Source organism: Xiphophorus maculatus, chromosome 20, assembly GCF_002775205.1.
Source record: "Xiphophorus maculatus strain JP 163 A chromosome 20, X_maculatus-5.0-male, whole genome shotgun sequence".
Lineage (NCBI taxonomy): Eukaryota > Metazoa > Chordata > Actinopteri > Cyprinodontiformes > Poeciliidae > Xiphophorus > Xiphophorus maculatus.
This window is the reverse complement of record NC_036462.1, coordinates 22,259,777-22,280,586: the sequence shown is the minus strand read 5'-3', so window position 1 is coordinate 22,280,586 and position 20,810 is coordinate 22,259,777. Positions and strand designations below refer to the sequence as shown.

The following is a 20,810-nucleotide window of genomic DNA, read 5'->3' as shown; positions in this document are numbered from 1 at the left end:
TTGCTACTGTTGAATAAAGGCTACACTGGCGCCACAAAAACTTAACACATTTTTATAAAAAGCGAAAATAAAAGTGCAAACATAAATGTGTAAATATCAGCAGACATGATGTTTGAGTTGAGTAAACCTGCAAATAACTGAAAGCGCCAGCAGAAATGTAAACACATATTAGGTTTGTTGGAAACAACGACTGTTATAGACTATATGGATCTGAAATAATCCTCCTCTGCACTCCTATGATGCAGCAGTCTGTCCCTGAAGGAGCTCTGATGAAGTGGGAGCCATTATTAGCCTTTATTGTCTCACATCACCTGCACTGGGTCAAGGGTCATCCTAGGACAGAGCCGGCCTTGCTGATGAGCTTATCTAACCGTTTCCTCTCAGCTGCTGCTCCAACACACACCACAGAAGATGGCTGATGCCACCACAGACTCAAAACGGTCTTCGGGAGCATACTAATGTCTATGTTCTTCTTTTTAAAAGGCTAAATATAATAAATTCCAGTCAAAGTTATTATTAACTTTGCATCATTGTCAGTTTAATATCATGTTTCTCTATCAGACAAGTGTTTCAAAAATGTTTACATGTTTAATTTATTGGTAAATCATTGGAAAAGTCACTCAAATTGTTTACTTTCACTCTTGAAATGCAGCTTCTTTGCTGCTCTCAGTAAACAAAAACCCCACTAAAGGAAATGGATCACATGCTAGATTTAAAAGAAAGAAAGCACAATTGGACCCGATTGTTTTAGGTTTCATTTCTCTCTCATTTTAAAAGTGGAAAAAAAACCCAATAACATTGCTGTCAGAACATCTCAATTAGAAGGGGGTTGCAGTTGTGTTTGGTTGTACTTTTTATGATTTTCTTTTAACAGTTTTGTGTTTTAGCAGTACAATCTTCCTGAATGCCTAAACGCCAGCAACACTTAAAGTCTCTGGCATGGTTTTGTGCATGAGGCAGAGCTGCTGAAATAGCATTCAGTGAAGACACTTTGGTTCTTTTCAAGGGTTCAAGTCTCTTAGGAGCTAACATACTTTCTCAAAATCCCCACGTCATTCATGGCACCAATGGGTTCAGAGCGTCAGACTCTAGCGCCACCTGCTGGACTGATGCGAGTCTCTCTTACTTGGGAATTTGTTGAGTAAAGGCAATGGAAAACTGTAAAACCAACTCTACTGGTAAAAAGTTTTATAACGCGCAAAATTATTATTTCAATTCAAGTTTTATTTGTTTATTCAAGCCCAACGAGGAGCTTGAAATGATACAAACGTAAGTGGTGAACTGCCAGACGTTAACTGAAAAATAATTTCAGAATAATACAATAAGGTATTTTTCCAGGAATACAAAATTTAATTCAATGTAAATTTAAAACACTTCAAATTTAAAGTTGAAAGCTGGTGCTACTAATTCCAGGCAGTCCAAACTTTCTGGATTACTTTATGACCTCATAAAATCAGTGTTGGGTCACATTGCTCCTCCCAGATGAGCATCTGCTGAACAGCACCGCAGAAAGTAGCTGGTTGCTACAAAAACAGAGAGAATAAGGCACTTAACAATGGAAGAAAGACCAACGTAACACTTAAAGATGTGTACTGTGGAAAACAAAGTTAAGGTGTCAGTGAAGACTCAGAAACTGGGGCATATTCTGACAGGAAGAGGTCTGGCAGACCAAAAGCCACAACTGATTCAGAGGGTGAGTTCTTCGAGTAAGCAGCTTGGTGATGGGCGACTCACAGATATAGACTAATAGAGACAGTAGGAAGCAAGTCTCAGTTTCAACTGTGAAGAGAAGACTACAAACTACAGGTTTGCAGCAACAAAAACAAAACATTAAAAATCATATCAGACTGATAAAAAGAAGCGTATCTGCGCCATGAAACACCACTATCAGGAATAGTGGTGAAAAAGGACGAATGAATCATAATTTGACACTTTCAGTTCATCACTCAGGATCATGTACGCTGTGTAGCAGCTGAACAGATCATTCCACAGAGTGGGGCAGCTGCAGTCAAACACGGAGGAGGAAGTGTGATGGTCTGGGCTGGGTTGGTCACTTCTACATTCATTCTGCAGTCACTGCTTTTAGAAGACAGTGACCCAAAAACTTGCCCTATTGGGTTTATTTTTTAACATTTAACAGGTAGTGAATATTTTATTCATGCTCTTTAGGTATATATTTCTCCATTATTGGTCATTCTCTAAAGAAGATACAGTTCTGGAAAAAATAAGAGACCACTTAAAATGATCACATTCTCTGATTTTACTTTTTATAGGTTTATATTTGAGTTGAATGAACATTGTTCTTTTATTCTATGAGCTACTGACAACATGTCAATTAAAAGCAAAAAATTAGTTTTTATTTGCAGAAAATGAGAAATGGTAAAAATAACAAAAAAAGATGCAGCCCTTTCAGACCTCAAATAATGCCAAGAAAACAAGTTTAGATTCATTTAGAAACAACAAAACTAATGTTTTAACTCAGTAAAAGTTCAGAAATCAATATTTGGTGAAAGAACCAGGAGGTTTTCAATGGGGTTCAGGTCAGTGGGATCTTAGTTTTACATACTTCTGCCCATACATGAACTGTTAACTGGTTCAAAATTATAAAGAGAGTGTTTCATAAATCAATCAGATCTTGTCACTCTGGTTTTAATACTTATTTATGCAATTTATTGGTTTATTTCTTCAGAACCTTGTAACAGATTAGTGAACATAATACAGTTCAAATTAAATTAGGTTCATTGCCAATTCTGCCATATGTAGGAGAACATAAGATAATTGAAATTACTCCCTGTCTCAACGTAAGTGCTACAACAGAAAAAAACATCAACAACAACAATAAACAAAAACAAGCTAAAATGTGGTTGATTGGCATTTATCCACAGTCCAAAGAGACAACAGAGCATTTTTATAAAGTGGCCTTGTTCAGCGTTTGTTCTGCTTGAGGAACTAAGCTCTTTCTTATTTTGGTGATGTTGGCAAACTTGCCTGATGGAAAGAGGCTGAAGAGGCTGGGTGGAGAAGTCGCCTGTGACGTTTTGGGTGGTCTGTTGGTGTGGATGACTGTGAGGGAACGGAGCGGGACACCGCAGACTTTTTCTGCCAGATATTTTGCATACTGGATTTCTGGCCAATAACTCAGTTTCTTGTTGTTGGTTATTCTTTTCTACTCAATAATATAGAACAATAATCATATATTGATCTAAAGGTTCTTGATCAAATACTATATGATCAGGAAAATGAATCAGTCGCCTTCGTGCTGAAGGCAAAACATGTATTTAGAGATATCAGACTCTTTGCAGGTCTGGGTTTGTGAAGAGGATAAATTGAAAGCCATGTACCAACGACTTTGACTAAGAAAATGTGAAAGTATTCTGAACACTTTTCAGGAAATAAGTACAAAAAAACAACTTCTGGTCCAAACTTGTCAAATTAAATAGCTAGAGCAGTAATTAAGTTCATATCAGCCGTAGCACTAACAAATAAGGCTGGATATAGAACAAAGTTCATACCAGGATGATGGTAATAGAGAAAAAATATACATTTAAAAACTTCAGCAAATCATTTCCATAACAATCTTTTATTTATGGGCTTCTCTGCACATCTTTACCAAGGCATTTAATGACTGTGGAGGGTGTTGCATACTAATGTGGAAATCTTTTTTCTGCGCTGTTGTTGCATTCTTCTTAAAGCCACTAGGTGGCAGTAAATTACAACAAATACTGCAGAAAAATTAAAGTGTAGTCATATATTTTATTTATTTACTTTCACAATTGAGATAAAAGCTATGTTTTGATAAAAATTCATTTACAACTTCACAGAAAAACCTATTGCTAATTAAAATTTCTTCAAACTATACATCCTTCAGCTTCAGACATTCCACCAAGAGCATGTGAGAGAATACAAATATATACAGGTTTAAATTAATTCAAGTACAAACACACAGAAATGCAAACTGGCTCAGGGGTAAACGAACGAGTAGGTCTTGTGCGGGTCAGCTTCGTGTTTATGATTTAGATCCCAGTCCCTCCAGCCAGTCCAGCACTGTGCCCAGTTCCCCTACAGCCTTCTGCGCCGCCTGCTGGATCTGCAGCTGCTCAGCAGGAGAAGCAGAGAAGAGAGCAAAGAGGCTTAGATATGAGCAGAAATGGAAAATCACTAAAGCAATATTAGAGTGGCTTAACAAAACTGATTGGTTGTTTTGAATTGCATTGCTAGTTGTTGTTTATTATTATTATTATTATTATTCAAAGACTTTTGATGAAAAATGCCTATGCTGCTTGATTGATTGATTTCTTTATGGTAGAGGGAGACATTGAGAAAAATGCTCAATAATTCCTGACATGCAAAGTCTTTTCAAAGCTATTTCTTTGCCCACTAAACCTGAAACCTTCTGCATCTAGCTGTAGTTATGTGAGCTGAGATAAGATCTTTGCATTTTGCACAGAAAGCACACATGGCGTATAGGGCACCTTGTCAAAGCTGGCGAGCACTGAGTCAATTGTTCTCTGGGTTTCTTCTCCACAGTGGCAGTGCTGAGAAAAGAAGAGTTCAAAAGTCACTAACATGACCCAGAGCTGCTTCTGGTAACATCGCAGCTGAAACAGGACGGCTAACTTACACATTTATGCATTTCCCTTCTGATGCTGACAAAAGCGTTTGCCAAGGCGCTGGAGCAGCGCTGCTGACTTGGCTGAGAGGACTCGTAGTTGCTGAAGACTCGTTCGACGTAGAAACGCAGCAGGAGACGCACAAAGCAGCACGTCTGGCCCTCCTGGTGGAGGCAAGCAGGTGTCAGGAGTGAAATCATTCATCACTACATCGAGTGATGTATGCTGTTGCGTACATTAAGAGGCAGGATGGAAATGTTCTCAGGAGAAAATGCCTGAAGAGCTCACCTGAACGTTCTTCATCAGGGATGCGTCCAGAAGTTTTACTCCAATCTCTCCGTCTGCTGATATCTGTCATGTAAAATCAGAAAATTGGGGATTAAAATCTCTCAGGCGGCTACTTTCCGTCTAAAAATGAACACTTGGACATGAAGCGAATGACTTTCTGTGTCTGCATCCATGAGCTGCTGCACCGGCATGTGTGTGTGTGTGTCTGTGTTTTTTAATTAAACTCACCGCATCTGATTTTATCTCAGAGAAGTACCGGTGTAGTTCATGGAGGTGAACGTTGGCAGAGCAGCCGTCCATGTGCAGCGTCCGGCTCTCTGCGGGCCTGTTCAGAAAACCGAGGAGGAGGAGGAGCATGGCGCAGACGGAAGAACTGAGCAGCATCTTCATCACTGTGGTTACCTGCAGGTGAAGCTGAATGGAGACATTTTGATTTGTTAAATGTTAATGAGCAATGGAAGTTTAAAAGCTGTCTTAAAATGATGAGTTAGATATGAAAGCCACTATAATTAACCCTAACACTAAATTAAACATAATAAAACTCTTAAACCAACTTTCTGTGTAAAACACCAGGAGTTAGGAGGTAAAATAAGTGCATTTAACTTTAGGACACTGTCAGCTTTTATAATGTATCAACAGGAGAGTGTAAGGATGTAGTTATCACAACATCTTGGCGACACAACATCTTGGCGAAATGCTGCAACAATCGATCAGTAATGATTAAATCCCAGGTTGTATGCATTTACTGCACTACTTAGTTATAAAACATATGGGATATCCCTACGAGATTAAAGAAAACTACACAAAACCAATGCAAAGTTCAAGATCAGTCACCATGACCCAGAGCAGCAACAGCATCACCACCTGTGCTCAGACTCACCTGTATGTTACCTGAGAGGATGGGTCCTGGAGAGGATGTGTGTGTCTCTGAGTCTCCATCCTCTCTGCTCTTATAGTAGACTGAGGGGGGTTTTTGAAATCATATTCCGACCCACAAAACGGAGGCTGCTGGCGTGCACACCTCTGTTTACTGGACAAGGAAGTGATGCAATTAAAGGAACTTCTCATTCATGCTATTGTAAAAGAAAATGATAATGCATAATTGAGAGTTTCCTCCCTCTTTGTGACGTAAACCCCATGCCACTGTGGAGAAAATAACTCTCACTGACATTCTGCGAATGTGTTCATGAGTCATTCATCAGATTTGAGTGTCATCATTTCTTTTGTACATCTGCCTTGTAATCTGCCAGATTATCTGTGGGGTTTTTTTTCTCAGTTGTAGGATGAATTAAGTGTCTGCACCCAAAATCGTCCAGTTTATAGTTTCTTGGAGAGTTTTGATTAATCCTTCTGCTGCTGAACACCAATAATCTGTCTGTCTGCACCTTTTTATTTGGCCCCTCAAGGTCCAAGTCTTTAACCTCAACACAGGTTAGGCAACTCATTTTCAGAAACGGTCGCTGAACCTGCTCATCTATTTGCAGTAACAGAATCCAGTCATAGTTTTAAAAAAATGTCTTCAGGGAAGTCAGATGAAAACAGGAATTGCCTGCACTCTTGGAACAATATTGAGTCACCGTTTGTTACTGCAGGAGTATCTGAGCAAAATTCCCGAGGTTCTTTTCAGGTGGTGGAAACATGTGTCAGCATTTGTAACTGGAAGTACAGAAAATTTAAAAGGAAAAGTTCACAGCCCAGTGTTAATAACAGTGGTGATATGCAGTAAGTAGCCAGTAGGGGTCATAACGGAGCTGCATGAGCATGCTGTGTCTCCTGTGAGGAAGAGCTGCGAATGTATTCACCAGAAAGAAGATCTTGTCTAAAGATTTCTGATCTGTCTAAAATAAGAGCAGAAAGAAATAAAATTCTATGTAGTTAAAAAAAATTATTCAGAAATACAAATCTGAAAAGTGTGGCATGCTTATGTATTTAGCACCTATTAATATAATTCCTTTAAATAAAATTGACCCCTTTCCTCCAGAACTCACTTACTTAGTTTACAGAGTCCATTTAATCTCAGTGTAACTCCAGCTGTTCTGTGAATGACTCAGCATGTTAGAAAACTTTATCACAAAGAGCAAGAAAATCAGCAGGCAAGAAGATGAAGAAGTTCTGGGGAAGACTAAAGCAAGTTTACTCTGTAAAACATCACCCCAGAGTTTAAACATCTTAATGTTCAGTTCAGCATCTGAAACTGGCACAATTGCAAAGTTACCAAAACATCAAGACGTCTGAGGAAAACCTTAATCCAGACATAAGTCCAGTTGAGAATCTTTTGCAAGATTCACGTGTCACAGATGACCTGTGCTCAGTTTGACTGAGTCTGAATCATGTTGCAAAGAACATTTTTCAGTTTCCAGTGAAGCTGCTGGAGATATTTTCAAAAGGACTTGGAGCTCTGGTTGAAGGAGAAGACAGTTATTTACAGTACCGCCTCTAGGGGGAGAATACAAATGCATCGCACAGATTTTAGGACTTTATTTGTGAACATTTTTGAAAACGATTCATCCCAATCCCTCTACAGCTTTGTGTTGACCTAGTATATAAAAACTGCAATGAAATACACTGAGGTGTTGCTGTAAAGATGCACTGGTCAATGCCTGCCACCTGGAAATAATGTGTTAAAATAAATGCTTATTTTAGGTAGAAAATATCAAAGTGTAACCTTTAATTTGATAAATAGAAACTCTGGTGCAACTTCAACTTTACAAGTTTGCTCTGGTTGGATGAGTCTATGATTAGACTTTTTTGTGACAAAGCTCTCAGGTGGGTTTGGAGTAACACAAAGGACGAATTGTTGAAAGTGTCTAGTACGGCAGAGAGAGTGTGATGCTGTGGGGCTGGAATTTTTTTCCCTAAAAGCTCAAGGAACTGTGTCAGAGTGCATTGAATCATGACCTCTTTAAAATACCTGAAGGTTTTAGAAACAATAACAACTAAAACATCTACAAGAAAAGTGAAAAGGAGTCAATGGGGAAGATGACTAGAGAGAACTAAAGTCCACATTTTCCCTTTCTGCGTGCCTCTGTATTGATGTTCTGCTGTTTCCTTTTTGTTTAATGACTGTTAGCATCTATTCAAGACTAACGTCAAGATGAGTCATGGTTCTTGTGCCTGGATGTAAGGGATGGAGCGTCTTCCTGGTTATGCTCTCATTCTTCCTGCACCTTGACTTGAAGAGAGAAACTTCCTGAAAACGTTTCTGCTTTTAGAAAGAATTACATTTTTTCCCCTTGCCAATTTGGCAGAGTTCATCCCTGCATAATGACTGTGATTGCATAATGTGTTGAGAACATTATGGGAACTCTAAAGATACAAATACTTCAACATTACCTGAAACCCAAATCCAGTGAGCATGTTTTATCTTGTAGAAGAACAAAAAAAAAGAAAGAAGAAAAGTCCTCTGAGGATACTGAGCCCAGCAAACTCAAAGGTGGAGAAGATTGAAGATCAGCTACTGTATATACGAGCAAAGACATTTTATTTTTCAGTATTTGTACAAATGCCTTTATACAGAGGAATAACATAAAAGTCTATTAATAGGAAAAACAAAAACATTTTTACACAAAGCACCTTGGAAGGCATTATTCAGGTCTATATGCAAATGTTGGTCCTTAAAACAGCCCTCTGTCGCAGAGCGGAGGAGCATCTCCATAACTTTAAATATCAAATTAATTTAATTTAGTAATTCAGCTGAAAAAGTGAAACTCATATACAGATTCATTACAAACAGAGGGACATATTCTACATTTATCTCCGCTCATTTTCATGATTGTGTAAATGTAAATATTACATAGGTGATCTGACAGCTGCTTCTGACACACTTCACCAGAGGGGCAATTCACAAAAGGTCATCGCTAAATGACCTTCTGCTAACTCTGCAGTTCACAGAGTTTGCTATCTAAACATATTAATGAAAGGTTAAAGTAAATTAAGAGTATGGTGGCGCAAAACCTGTTCAAAAGTGGAGGATGGGGATTTGTGGACAGACTGCAGCTACATCTTTGTGTTAAGGTACTGCTGAACCACGTCACACCTTACTGATTCAGTCATTCATGCAAAAGGAGCTCCAGTCAATGATGCATGGGGTTATGACTTAAAGTACATACACTTACTTTATGCATTAAATACTTTCATGCATTGAATATTGGTTTTTGGTTGCCCTATTTAATGTTCATAACCACCCAAAATTCATCCAGAAGTGAATTCTTTAGTGTAATAAATTTGCACAACATATGAGTTCCACTTTTTAAATTGAATTACTGAAATAAATACAAATTTAACTAAATTTAATTTATTAAATGCAGCTGTATGTATTTTATTACACCTGGAGTTGGAGTTTTGCTCATTTAAATTTTTTTTTTATTGAATAGATACTAAACCTCCCATGCAAACCATAAGCTAAATGTTCCTATAATCTCTTGTTGCCAGTTTGCAGTCCACTGCTCGGATTCTGGCAGAATGACACTTTCAGTCATTTAAAAAGCAAACTCAGAGCTTTGCAGCTGAGCAGAGTTCCTCTTTCAGTAATGCAACTCCGCAGCTCGTTCAAGCTCGAAACCTTGTGCTTCAGTGAGCGCGCTTTATCTCGAATTCCCCGATGTGCACTGCTGTCGTTTATTTGGTTTTTTATACGTGTGCGGCTTTGTGTGAGAAGACACCCCGCCTCCTAAATGGTGACAGAGTGAAGGTGTCTGAAGCACATGATGACATCCATAGGGATGGGGGGATGCAAATGATTCCCATCCAGACGCAGGTATCTGAGGCAGCAGAACAAAATGCATCAGCATGTGACCTGACTGTTAGCTGCCGTTCAGAGCGTGCTGCAGCACCAGTTCATGTTGACATGTGGATCTACCTTAGTCGTGGCACCAGGCGGTCGTCAGTCAGGTCGGCCAGCAGGCTGAATGGGCAGATCTCAGTGCCGTTGATGCCTGTTAGTAAAACAAATAGTTACAGATACAAAATAAAAACTCTTTTTATTATTATTATTATTATTATTATTATTATTATTATTATTATTATTATTATTATTATTATTATTATTATTATTATTATTATTATTATTATTATTATTATTCTTTACTGAACTTCAAATTTTAAGCCCCGGTGAGTTTACTGAATTGTGGATTGCTGTGTTGTTCAGGCAGCTTGTCAGTCGACTCAATGCTATTTTATTCTGCAATGTACAGTAAAAATTTTATATTTTCTTAATTGAATCCAAAGTCATGTGCAAGTCGACTTGAATCACCATTTGTTTTTATAGGGGAAATTTCACGGTGTGGACCTGCCCCACTTAGTCCGCTTTAATCAAACTAGTTCGTTTGTCTGGGAGGTTCGGTTCGTTTGAGGTGTGAATGCACAATCAAGCTCTGATGTGGACCAAAAAAAACTGGTCTGCCTAAAAACGTAGGTGTTGGTTCAGTTGAAGTGAACTCTGGCGTTGCTCGAATGCATATCTGGATGCAAGCAGACCAGAAACTTCTCCAAAGGCAGAAAGCAGAATACAGCGCGCATGGCATTCTGGGTAAATACAACCAAAACAAATGTGCAAAGTCTATTGTTTGCAGGAGAAATGGCTCGTGGTTGTTTGCCAAAGACACAAGAGAAATTCTATAACCTCTAAAATCTGACACCAAATCCAATTCTGTTTATATTTTGTGAAGAAGGAAGTTGTGCCCAGGGTCTTCATTTGAGGATTTGGCGTTGTTTCCTTCAGTAGTTCTTGGCGCAGTGCCACCACAGGTGAGGAGGTGGTTCTCCAACTCCTCGCCTGTTCTTGTCCAAACCCGTTTACCCAGTGCAGAGTGAAATCGAACTGCACCAGTAACACTCTTCCACATGTGGAAGAGTGTTATTAGATTAGCACCAGTGAGTAGAAGACCGTCACTTACTCTCAATGTTGTTATGGTTGAGGTGCAGGTGCTCCAGGTGATTGTTGAAGAGGGGAATCACTGTGAGCTGGTTGTGAGCCAGCTGCAGATCCAGCAGGCTGGTCAAGTTGAACACGGCCTTGGGAACTCCTTTATCGCTCAGCTGGTTGTGGTTGAGCCTCACAAACGCCAGGTGGGTGAAGTCCTTGAAGTAATCTCTGGACAGGACAGGCATACAGGACATGAACAAAGGTGGTATTTCTCAGCAAATCAGCCTATATAGGCACAAATTTGAGTCAAAAACAGCTTTCGACCTCTAAATTTAACTTTTTGTTGCATTGAAGGAAACTGCAGAAGGATTTAAACTGCCAAACATATTTTGCATTTCGGAGTTTTTACAGTTTGAGAAAAAATGTTTGCACTTCTAACTAAAGAGAAACATGTGGAGATAAGAATAGCTTTCATTGTAGATTTCTGTTTCATATCTGCATTGTTGAATGTTCCAAACATAAATCTTTCTTACAGTGGCACAAATCTTAGAAATCCTAATTTCTTTGGCAACATTTCAGCCCATATGTGTGGCCAATACTTATTTCACTGTCACTGTACTTTGGAGTATTTGTATACGCACACGTCCGTTAACCAATGTTTGCGTTTTGTCTACTTACTTTGGTATGTCATCTATGCGGTTCTTGTCCAGGAACAGCTGGATGAGGTTGTTTGGCACTCCAGCGGGCATCTTCTTCAAAACGTTGTATGCCAGGTTGAGCTGCATGAGGTTCTTCAGGTCCTTGAGCGTGTTCTTTCCCAGGTCACTGTCGCTCAGCTGACCGAGAAGACACCACACACTGAAAATCTACTTCCCATAATGCAGTTGGCTCTCCTGCCTGCACAGGTGCGAAATGTGGTTCACCTGGTTGTAGTGCAGGTCCAGCAGAGTCAGGTTCTCCAGCTTGGTGAAGGCACCAGCGGGGATCTTGCTAATGCGGTTCCTGTCCAGACGAAGTTGCTCCAGACTTGTTGGGAGGCCTGATGGTACTTCATTCAGCTGGTTTCTCTGGACATAGAAATACAGCAGACCCGGGATCTTCTCAAAAACCTGCAGACATGGGGAACAGATTGGCATTTTAAAGCAATTTTTCAGATCTTTAGAGGCTTTAAAAGACAAAAACCGTCTGACGAACCTGCTTGTCTATTTTCTGGATGCGATTGTTTGCCAGATTGATCCAGCGGACCTCTGTAGCATTGTTAAAGGCCTCTGCAGTGAGCTCAGAGATGTAGTTGTTCTGTAGGTACAGGTAATGAGTTCTGAATGGGATGACCGGGACCACACGGATGTTCCGGTTCTCACAGTTGAGAGAATTTGGGTAGCTTGGGAGACATAAACACTCTTTGGGACAATCAGAGAAGATGGAGGGCGGGCCGAGGATGATTGGAGGGAAATCTGTGGGCTCCTGGGGTTCGGGCACGGCTGGTTCCCCACGCTTGGGGACAAAAGGCTTCCTGGTGGTGGCTGGACGTCTGGTAGGCTTCTTCGGTCGCGGCCTCTGGGCGAAGACTGCTCCCATTAACAGGAACAGGAGCAATGAAGAAATAAGTCCCACACCAGCCTTCATTGTCCTACAAGAGAGCATGAAAGAGAACCTTGTTGTTTTTTAAGTAAAATGCACAACATTGCAACAAGCAAAGAGATAAAAAAAATTACTTCAGTTCAATTACATTTCATTCTGCAAAGGAGGTTTTGAAGTCATAATTTCCTAAGAGAAAATGTATTAGTTATTATCCTATTAATTATTGGGAGAAGGATGGGTTTAATTCATTTTAAATCATGAATTAACTGGGAAGAACAGGAGTTTGTTGCAAGTTGAGTAAAGTATCACTTACTATACTCAAGCCTGATTACTGCCAGAGTTGCAGACGCAAGAAATCTCTTAAATTAAATCTGTCTGGCATCAGGATTAGGCTCAAAGGTCACACACTAGAAACCTATCATGCCTCAATCTAAAGAAGGTCAAAAACAGATAAGAAATAAAACCACCCACTATATGTCTTGAAAGGATTAGAAAACCATTTCCGAGCTTTATAAGTTCATCAAACCACAATGAGTGTCATTAATGGAGAAAACATGGATCTGTAGAGAACCAAAATTACTCAAACAGGATATTAGCGTCTCATCCAGAAGTCACAAAAGAGCCCAAGACAATATCTAAAGCACTTCAGTCCTGCTTTGCCTCATTGTGATTTGACATTATGACAAGAACGGTCCAAAAGCCCTTACAAGTGAGAGTTCAAAGGTCAAAACTACTGCTGGTTTTCTACCCACATCTAATTGTGACATAAAAGCAAAAAGGAGAAATCTTAAGGGACAAACTATTTTTTACAGTACTCTTATGTGACTGACAAAAGTTAAAGGTTTATTTGTTTATTACTGAATTTATTTGTAAATAAATCTTTACTGGAAGGATGAATTAGACGTTCATAACCAATACCGGCTCTGCACAACCAGCAAGCAGTAGGAAGATTTATTCTCCTGAGCTGCATTTAAAAGCACCTCTCAGGTGACTATTGCTGGTCTTGTCCAATGCGTAATTCATGAAAATGTAAATTTATTTAGCTGGCGTTGCCTTTGAAATCACGTATAATACACGGAGAAACTATTTGCTCCTCATTACGAGTCGAGGTGAACACCAGAGCAAAAAAAGCCTGATTGACTGACACAAAACAGCCAAGTAGAAAAATTTACACAATTATCCATGTCTTTGTTAGGAGAAGAGAGTATTCTGTCTTCATTAAAATTGTTATTTAGTGAAATAACTCACTCATTGAATCTGAATAAAAGTTTGTTCAAATGTCTAAAACCTTAGAATTGATCTCCTAATTATCATGATCCTGAAAGGATTTCCACCTGTTCTGCAATTCAGCCCTGCAAGTCTCGACTTTCTTACTGGCTCATTTGGTGATTAATTTTTTGTGTTTTGGAAAACAAATGACTAAATCTTCCCTTCACTGTCTTTATTTAAGGTGCCTGTTGCAGTAAATGATCTCACTGTTGATTTATTGTTTGTTTTTGTTCCCAATTTATTCTGAGTTCATTGTTTTCAGCATCTCTGGCTTGAAAAATACTGTGACGTTGACGTTGCTCTTTTCTTTATTCTAACTTTTCCTTCTTTCACTCATTTAATATTTGCACATGGGACAGAAGCACATTTATTTCAGGCTCCCCAAAAACTGTTTTCATTAGAGGAGTTTAAAGGTCATGAAAATATTTTCATTTTGTTCTCGCAGAGAAAGAAGATGGTTGCCATTCTTGACTGTCAGTGTTTTTTATTTTTTTTTATCAGCTTTGAAGTTCGTCATGACTCCTTGGCAAGGGGATTTTTCTCCCTTTGCTTGGATTCCTCGCGTGCCGCCAGGTTCTGGGTCTTAACTAAAATCATACTGGTTCTCCCTCCAGAACCAGCTGCTTTTCCACATCCACTCACTTCTTCCTCACACATCAGCTTTGATCTTCAGCCATTATAAAATCTCAAAGACTTTCCTGCTCTGTGATAGAACAGGGCCGGAGTGTGAGCGAATTTTCAAAAACATATCCTAATTATTAGGAATAGTAGTAGTGTTATAAAATTTACTTTAAGGAATTGAGCTTTGGTCATTATGAGAGCTGAAATGCTTCTTTATATTGAAGGAGGGAACTGGGTTTTTTGTTTTTTGTCAAATTTGAGTAAATTCTTAAAGAAGATCAGATACATAATGATACATAAAATATACATAAAATGCTACAAAAATGAATAAAATCTACAAATCAACATCGTCCAGAGGGAAGGCAGTTATGAAGACATTAATGTAGGTACACTATAGAAAAGAAAAGAATAGAATAGAATAGAATAGAATAGAATAGAATAGAATAGAATAGAATAGAATAGAATAGAATAGAATAGAATAGAATAGAATAGTCCTTCATAAATCCCACAGTTGGAAAATTCAGTTGTTACAGCAGTACAGTAACAAAATATATCCCACTAAATATAAAATAACTAAAAATAATTGATTATTAATAATTACCTACAGACAGGATAAAATTTAAATTAAATAGAAACCTGAAAATCTGGGAGATTTTAAATAGTGAATAAATAAATGCAGAATATATACATTTCTATGTACATTTCACAACTTTAGCTCATGTGTAGGTAGCCTAAATAATTTAAATCTGATAAGCCATTTGCTCCTTAATGACCAGATGAAAAAAAGTCCTCGTGATAACAGTGGTTTCAAAAAAATAGTCAGCTTGCATGAGGGAATCTTTGCTGCAGATTCTTCTTCGACACACCCAGTTTTCCTTTTCAGCAGCAGAACAGAGTGGGAGGATTTTAAAAGGGTAATGTAACCCCTGATTTTTAGAAATATAGTTTACAGATGTGGAAACGAGCTCAGCTGTGTGCAGGAGGAATACAATCATCTACAAAATCTGGTCAATGAGGGGATTCAGCTTGCACAGAATGGGTGTGCAGAAGTACTTTTAACTACCTGGACAGGCAAAGAAGTCCTGCTGGAAATAATCACCACAAAGCTTTAAGGACAAATCTCCAACACTGAGGCACCAATGTTTCCTGATTGCATTGGCTTTGGAAAACTGCCCAGTTTTTTAGCCTTTAAGTCACTGAAATTGTGTGAAGTGATGAAGGGGAAGATCCAAAAGGAGAAAGGCTGAGAGCAATGCATTTATTTTAACCAAGAAAGAAATTGCTTCTCCAGTGAAGTTTTAACGTTTACAAAACCGATTTATAGGTTCAGTAATCAATGTGTAAATATTTAAATCAGTTCAGTCTACAGAAAATCACAAAGTTAATGTTTTTCAGTAACTTGATTTGATAATTCAGTTTCGTGACAAAATGTGAATGTTGCATAAACTCACTGAAAGCAATTTTGAAAACAATTTTTAATGCAGGCATGTTGTGCCTATAAAATTATGAGGAAGACTGCTGGGCAGTCACTAAACACCTTCCATAATTCAAAGGGCTGCAGAACAGGCTCTTCAGAGTATCGTATCTGAACATTTCATTTGAAAGTTAACTGGAAGCAAAAACTGTGGCAGTTGTAGCTGCTCTGGCAAGAGGAATAATTACAGCCTTTAGTGAAGTCTTCCCATGATTTTGAAATGGTTCACAAAGTGTGAACTGGAGTTATTACTTCACATATACGCACAGACTTCTCCAGGAAATGGGTTACAAGTGTTGAATTCTGTGCTTTGAGCCACTTCTGAGTCAGAGGAAACAGCAGAATTGTCTCACCTGGGCAAAGGAGGAATATATGGTACTCCTCCTCAGTGTTACTTCAGTGAATTTCAAATTTCACTTGGAAATCAAGATCCAGGAGGAAGAGTGACTCCAGGCTGCTGGAGGTCCAGATTAAAGTTTCCACAGTCAGAGATGATTTAGCAAGACGTGTCATCTGCTGTGTTGGTCCACTTTATCAAGTCCAAAGTCAGAACAGGGAAGGAATGAATTTTCAGAGCACTTCGAACCTTTGCTGATACGCCTCGTGGAGTTTCTGATTTTATTTTTCATCTGGACTCGCTGCCAAAAGTAGTCATTTCTGGTTTTATGACTGTGATTGGTCAAAAACTGGTCTGATCCAGAAACGAGAACACAAAAAGTGTCTATGGAGTCAAGAGGAAGATGAAAGACAGCAGGAGCAGCGCTCCAGATGAGCTGAAAAATATTTGTGTTTGTATTTTCACAAATATAATGAAGATTACATCTCACTCAAACTGTGTTGTAATGAATCTCCCTTTATCAGCGTCTTGAAGATTTAGAGTAAGAGTGACCTACTTGTCACTTTACTTGTTTTGTTTGGTTGGACTCTTTTTGGTTTGTTTGTTGGTTTATCTGGGTACTGCCTGCATGAATATTTTACTGTTATCTACTGATTTGGGTTAAAACATTTGAGAAAAATATGAAGTATTTCAGATTTTGAACTACAGATGATAAAATACAGTCAACATTTCTGAAAGACCAGAGAAACATCATGTGAATTTCTGGCTGTGTGGGAAACCTTCTTTAATGTGAGCGCCCTGCAGCGATGCATTTCTTGCAACATTTAGTGTGTACAACACAGAAGTCGCTCACACTAGGTGTGAAAACCAGAACAACAATCAAAAACCTCCAAAGAAGAATGACAATGAAACCGGAACCTGGCGTGAAGTGACACTGGAAACCGAGACAAACAGAAAGAAGCTAAACTCAAGAAATAAAACACAATAGCAAAACTAAAAAACAAATAAATCGCAAACTAATGGAAAACAAACCAAGGTCCCACAAAAACAAACTGACTGACACATCACATAAACATCCCACAGCAGGAAAGAGGTTCTGATCCAGAGGCTCTGCCTGAAAAAAACACATCTGAAGTTTCCTGCGTTCCCTGGCGTTGCCCTTCCTTTTTCCCTCTCACAGCTTCACAGCCCTTTAGTTTGAAACCAGAACCAGTTTTCTGTCTCCTTTTTCTGCTATTCTGTGTGGAGTAGTCTGGCAAACACTTAAAAACTGTGAAAGTCAGAGAGGCTTGATTCATTGCTACGTTATGTGTCGCCTTGATAAGTAAATCTGACTGAACAACACGCAATTTGGAGTTGGAGGACTATGTTCCTGGAGTCCATTAAACATGAATCATATGATTCATGTTTTACTGAGCAAACAGTAAATGGAGTCACTGAACGGGTCGCTCTAAATCCTTTTTTCTGCAAAGTTATGTTTAATTTCTTTAAGTAAAATCCAGATTTTTGGAGAGAAAATATCATTTAAAGCCTTTATTTATATAAAACAGATAAATAATTTCTATGAGCCCTTTTTGACAACAAAAAATGTCTAGCTTTGTCTGTTTGATAAACAGGAAGTGAGTGCTATATGTGGATGAAAGCATGTCATCTGGATCCACAGTTTTTAAAGAGCTATTGTTATATTTAAAAAATGACAACAATGGTAAAAAAAAAAAAAAAAGTTTACATCCTAAAAATGTTTAACAAATATCTTGAAAAGTACAAAATTCTTAAAAATTAAGCAGAAAGGAAACAACTAGATCACTGGTGAGTTTAATATTTTTCACATAAAAGAAACACATTGTTTTACAGATAGTTTTACATTTGATGTAAATACAGAACGTCTGCTGATGTCCAGAGATCATATAAAGTCACTAGCCTCCAAACCCCCATCTGAATGTTGAAGCATGATAATTATCTCCAGCTGTAAGTGTTTTATTTCTGTGCCTGAGCCAAATGACGGAGTGTTTGACATCTGCAGTCTGATTGTACATTAGTGCATTAACATCCTTTCCATCCACCACATGGGACCTTTGAGGGTCAAGTGACATGTTGTTCTCCAGCTAATTGGAGACAGACCTCCGGAGGTTATCACAGACAGTGTCCTCGTAAATAACACATTTAAAACAATATTACAGTAATGCTGCTAGTCCCTAGTAAAACATAGACTGATTATCACTTCATGAAATGATGGCACAGAGTAGACTACCCTAGTGAAACAATTGTTGGGACAATCAAAGCAACAATGCTACTCAGAACTGGAGCAGAAATTATTGCAGTTTATCAATCTTCTTGTATTTTCAGGATTTTGAAAGACAGTTGTTTGTTTACGAGCTGAAAGTCACCACTGGTGACTCAGGCATCACAAGTTACACAGAGCTTTTAAAAACTTTGGTAAGGTGCCCGTTTGTTGACTGTCCAAGCTTTCTCCTCTTTGCTGGATAAATGCATAAACATTATCTTGCTGTCACTATATTTGCTTGGCTGTATGTCCTTTGTGCCCTGCGACAGACTGGCGACATGTCCAGGGTGACCCCGCCTCTCACCTGCAACGTTAGCTGGAGATAGACACCAGTACCTCCCGACCCCACTGGGGATAAGGGTGTTAGAAAATGGATGGATGGATGGATGGATGGATGTCCTTTGTGTTGTAGGTCCAAGTTTGGGGTTTAAATGTAACATCACTCCTCCTCCCAACCTTCACTTGTGCTCTTGACCTACTTCTGATTGCTTTTAGCTACACTTGTAACAAACTTCTTGATTTCAGACTTGAAATTGAACATTTCCATCTTTATTTAGACATGAAAACAATTGAAAATCTTATACTATACATATACCCTTTAACAATTGAGCTATTAAAAGTCATATCAAAAATACAATGCAAAGTCTGGGAAAAAGATTTAAGATTTATTAAAATTTTGGTCTGACCTGTGAATGTTAAATATGTCAAAATGTATTTACATTCAGCAACTAACTTAGTATTGAGGCCATTTAAAAGAAATCTCACATAAAATACTCTGTGCAAAATTAGCTTGCTTCCAATGTATAAGTCTATCAAACAAAAGATTTAAACATTTGAGTGAGTGCCCTCCTGTGTTTTAAGGAATGATGAGTTTAAAAAAAAGCAATTTCAATTAATGGGTCACAGTATTTAATAAAAGCTTTTGTTGCAGCAGTCCTTAGGAATAAGCTTTTTCCCAAACTCTCTTGTGTTTTGGTCAAGTTGCAATAGTCATTCGCTGGTCCAGAGTCAAGATCAATACTTTGCCAAAACTCTGGAGCTTTGGACAACAGACAGAAATTTCTCAGCAGAAATTAATTATCTCACTTTGGCAATTGGTGCGACCAAATGGCTCATTTATAATGCTGTTGTAATTGTCCGACTGCGGAGTCTAGTCAGTCTCGCATAATTAATATAAAACCTTTTAAGGAAAAAAGATGAACTACACAGCATATTGGACCATAAAATCAGCTACAAAATATTTAAAAAACCAAAAACGACTTTCCATAGCTGACAGCCTGATTTTCTGTCCACAGGTTCAGAATATTTCAACTTTTTGCTCTGACTGGCGCCTCTAATGCCAGCACCTTGATTCCAAGAATCAGTGAAGATTGGTTTATGTTTACTTTTGAGCATTCTTTCCACATTTCAGATACTGTTTATAGTAGTTTACCCACCTAGATTATGACGGATCAGAACAAAATGTGTTTGATTACAAAAAAAAGAAATATAAACTTGCATTCCAAGGAGATTTCCAGAATATTCCTTCTCACTTTTATAACAGCTTTTGGTTCACACCCACCTAGGAGCTGCATCCATCTGAAATCAATCCAGAGGATTTCAAGTCGATGAGTAAAAGGCTCCCTTTTCACTGAAGCCTTGAAGAGCCACATCTGCATCACGCAAAGTCACAAAATCTGCATTTCGCAAAGCTGAAAATCTTCAATTTGCGTTAACGTTAATGCAGAAGCATTTATGCTCACTGACTGATGGATTAAAAAGCCGAGGTGAAGAGGCATGTGTGACGGACTCAAAGTGTCCCTGCAGCTCCTCGGAGGACAGAGCACCACTTTGTATGTTTGAGTGTTTCTATAGAAACCCACTCAGCTGTTTCTGTACTAGGATTCAGTCCACAAACATTTCCCTCTGCCCCTCTGCCTCCTTCTGCTTCACACACAAAACACTCCTGACTGCTGCCAACTTTTACTGATTATGATTCCTCATGAAAAATTCCCCGACTGGACAACAAATAAACTTTCTTACCTGTCTCCGGGACCTGCCCTCTTTTGTCAAGTCACAAGTTTGTGTCTTTACTCCTCTCTGCCTCTCACACTCCTTTGCTACCCCTCCCTCCTTCTCTCTCACTCTCTCTTCCTCTGTTCACTTCCCTCCCCTCTTTCACTCCTTCTTGCTGGACAGGCCTTTGGGTTTGTTCTCTGGCTCCATCCCCTCTGAGGGTCACAGTGGTTCCCCCCCTCCTCTGCGCTGCTCTGCTTTGGTCCAAGAAGATTTAATCTTAATCCTTTCTGGAAAGCTGCAGTCTCTTTCATGTGACTAAAATGAGTCATGATTTGTCATAATTGTGTTCCTTCCCAAAGGATGGATGAATGAGTCCCACAAAACAGAAAACAACACAATGTGCCATGGATTTGTTTGCAAATGTATGCCAATGCAAAAATCTCCATGAAATGCTGTAAACAGTGGAGCTCTGTTTAGGAAAGTCC

At 38.7% G+C, this 20,810-nt stretch overlaps 2 protein-coding genes across 3 annotated transcripts; both read right to left on the bottom strand.

The window, feature by feature from the left end:
• Positions 1 to 3,628: 3,628 nt before the first annotated feature.
• LOC102227695 (interleukin-20-like) lies at positions 3,629 to 7,787 on the bottom strand. 2 transcript variants are annotated; one of them, XM_005804314.2, is made up of 6 exons: positions 5,779 to 7,787; positions 5,127 to 5,312; positions 4,899 to 4,961; positions 4,622 to 4,774; positions 4,473 to 4,535; positions 3,629 to 4,093 (listed from the first exon to the last, which is right to left on the bottom strand). In XM_005804314.2, the coding sequence occupies exons 2-6, from the start codon at positions 5,286 to 5,288 to the stop codon at positions 4,007 to 4,009; spliced, it is 528 nt and encodes a 175-aa protein (XP_005804371.1). In that variant the 5' UTR covers positions 5,289 to 5,312; positions 5,779 to 7,787; the 3' UTR covers positions 3,629 to 4,006. The 2 variants fall into 2 exon arrangements, with proteins under 2 accessions (XP_005804371.1, XP_023180458.1); XM_023324690.1 differs by having other exon boundaries at positions 5,790 to 5,803.
• Positions 7,788 to 8,362: 575 nt separating this feature from the next.
• prelp (proline and arginine rich end leucine rich repeat protein) lies at positions 8,363 to 20,462 on the bottom strand. Its single transcript, XM_005804313.2, has 7 exons — positions 20,350 to 20,462; positions 11,956 to 12,391; positions 11,685 to 11,870; positions 11,440 to 11,597; positions 10,793 to 10,989; positions 9,757 to 9,832; positions 8,363 to 9,658 (listed from the first exon to the last, which is right to left on the bottom strand). Exons 2-7 carry the CDS (start codon positions 12,385 to 12,387, stop codon positions 9,568 to 9,570), a joined length of 1,140 nt encoding a protein of 379 aa, XP_005804370.1. The 5' UTR covers positions 12,388 to 12,391; positions 20,350 to 20,462; the 3' UTR covers positions 8,363 to 9,567.
• Positions 20,463 to 20,810: the final 348 nt, after the last annotated feature.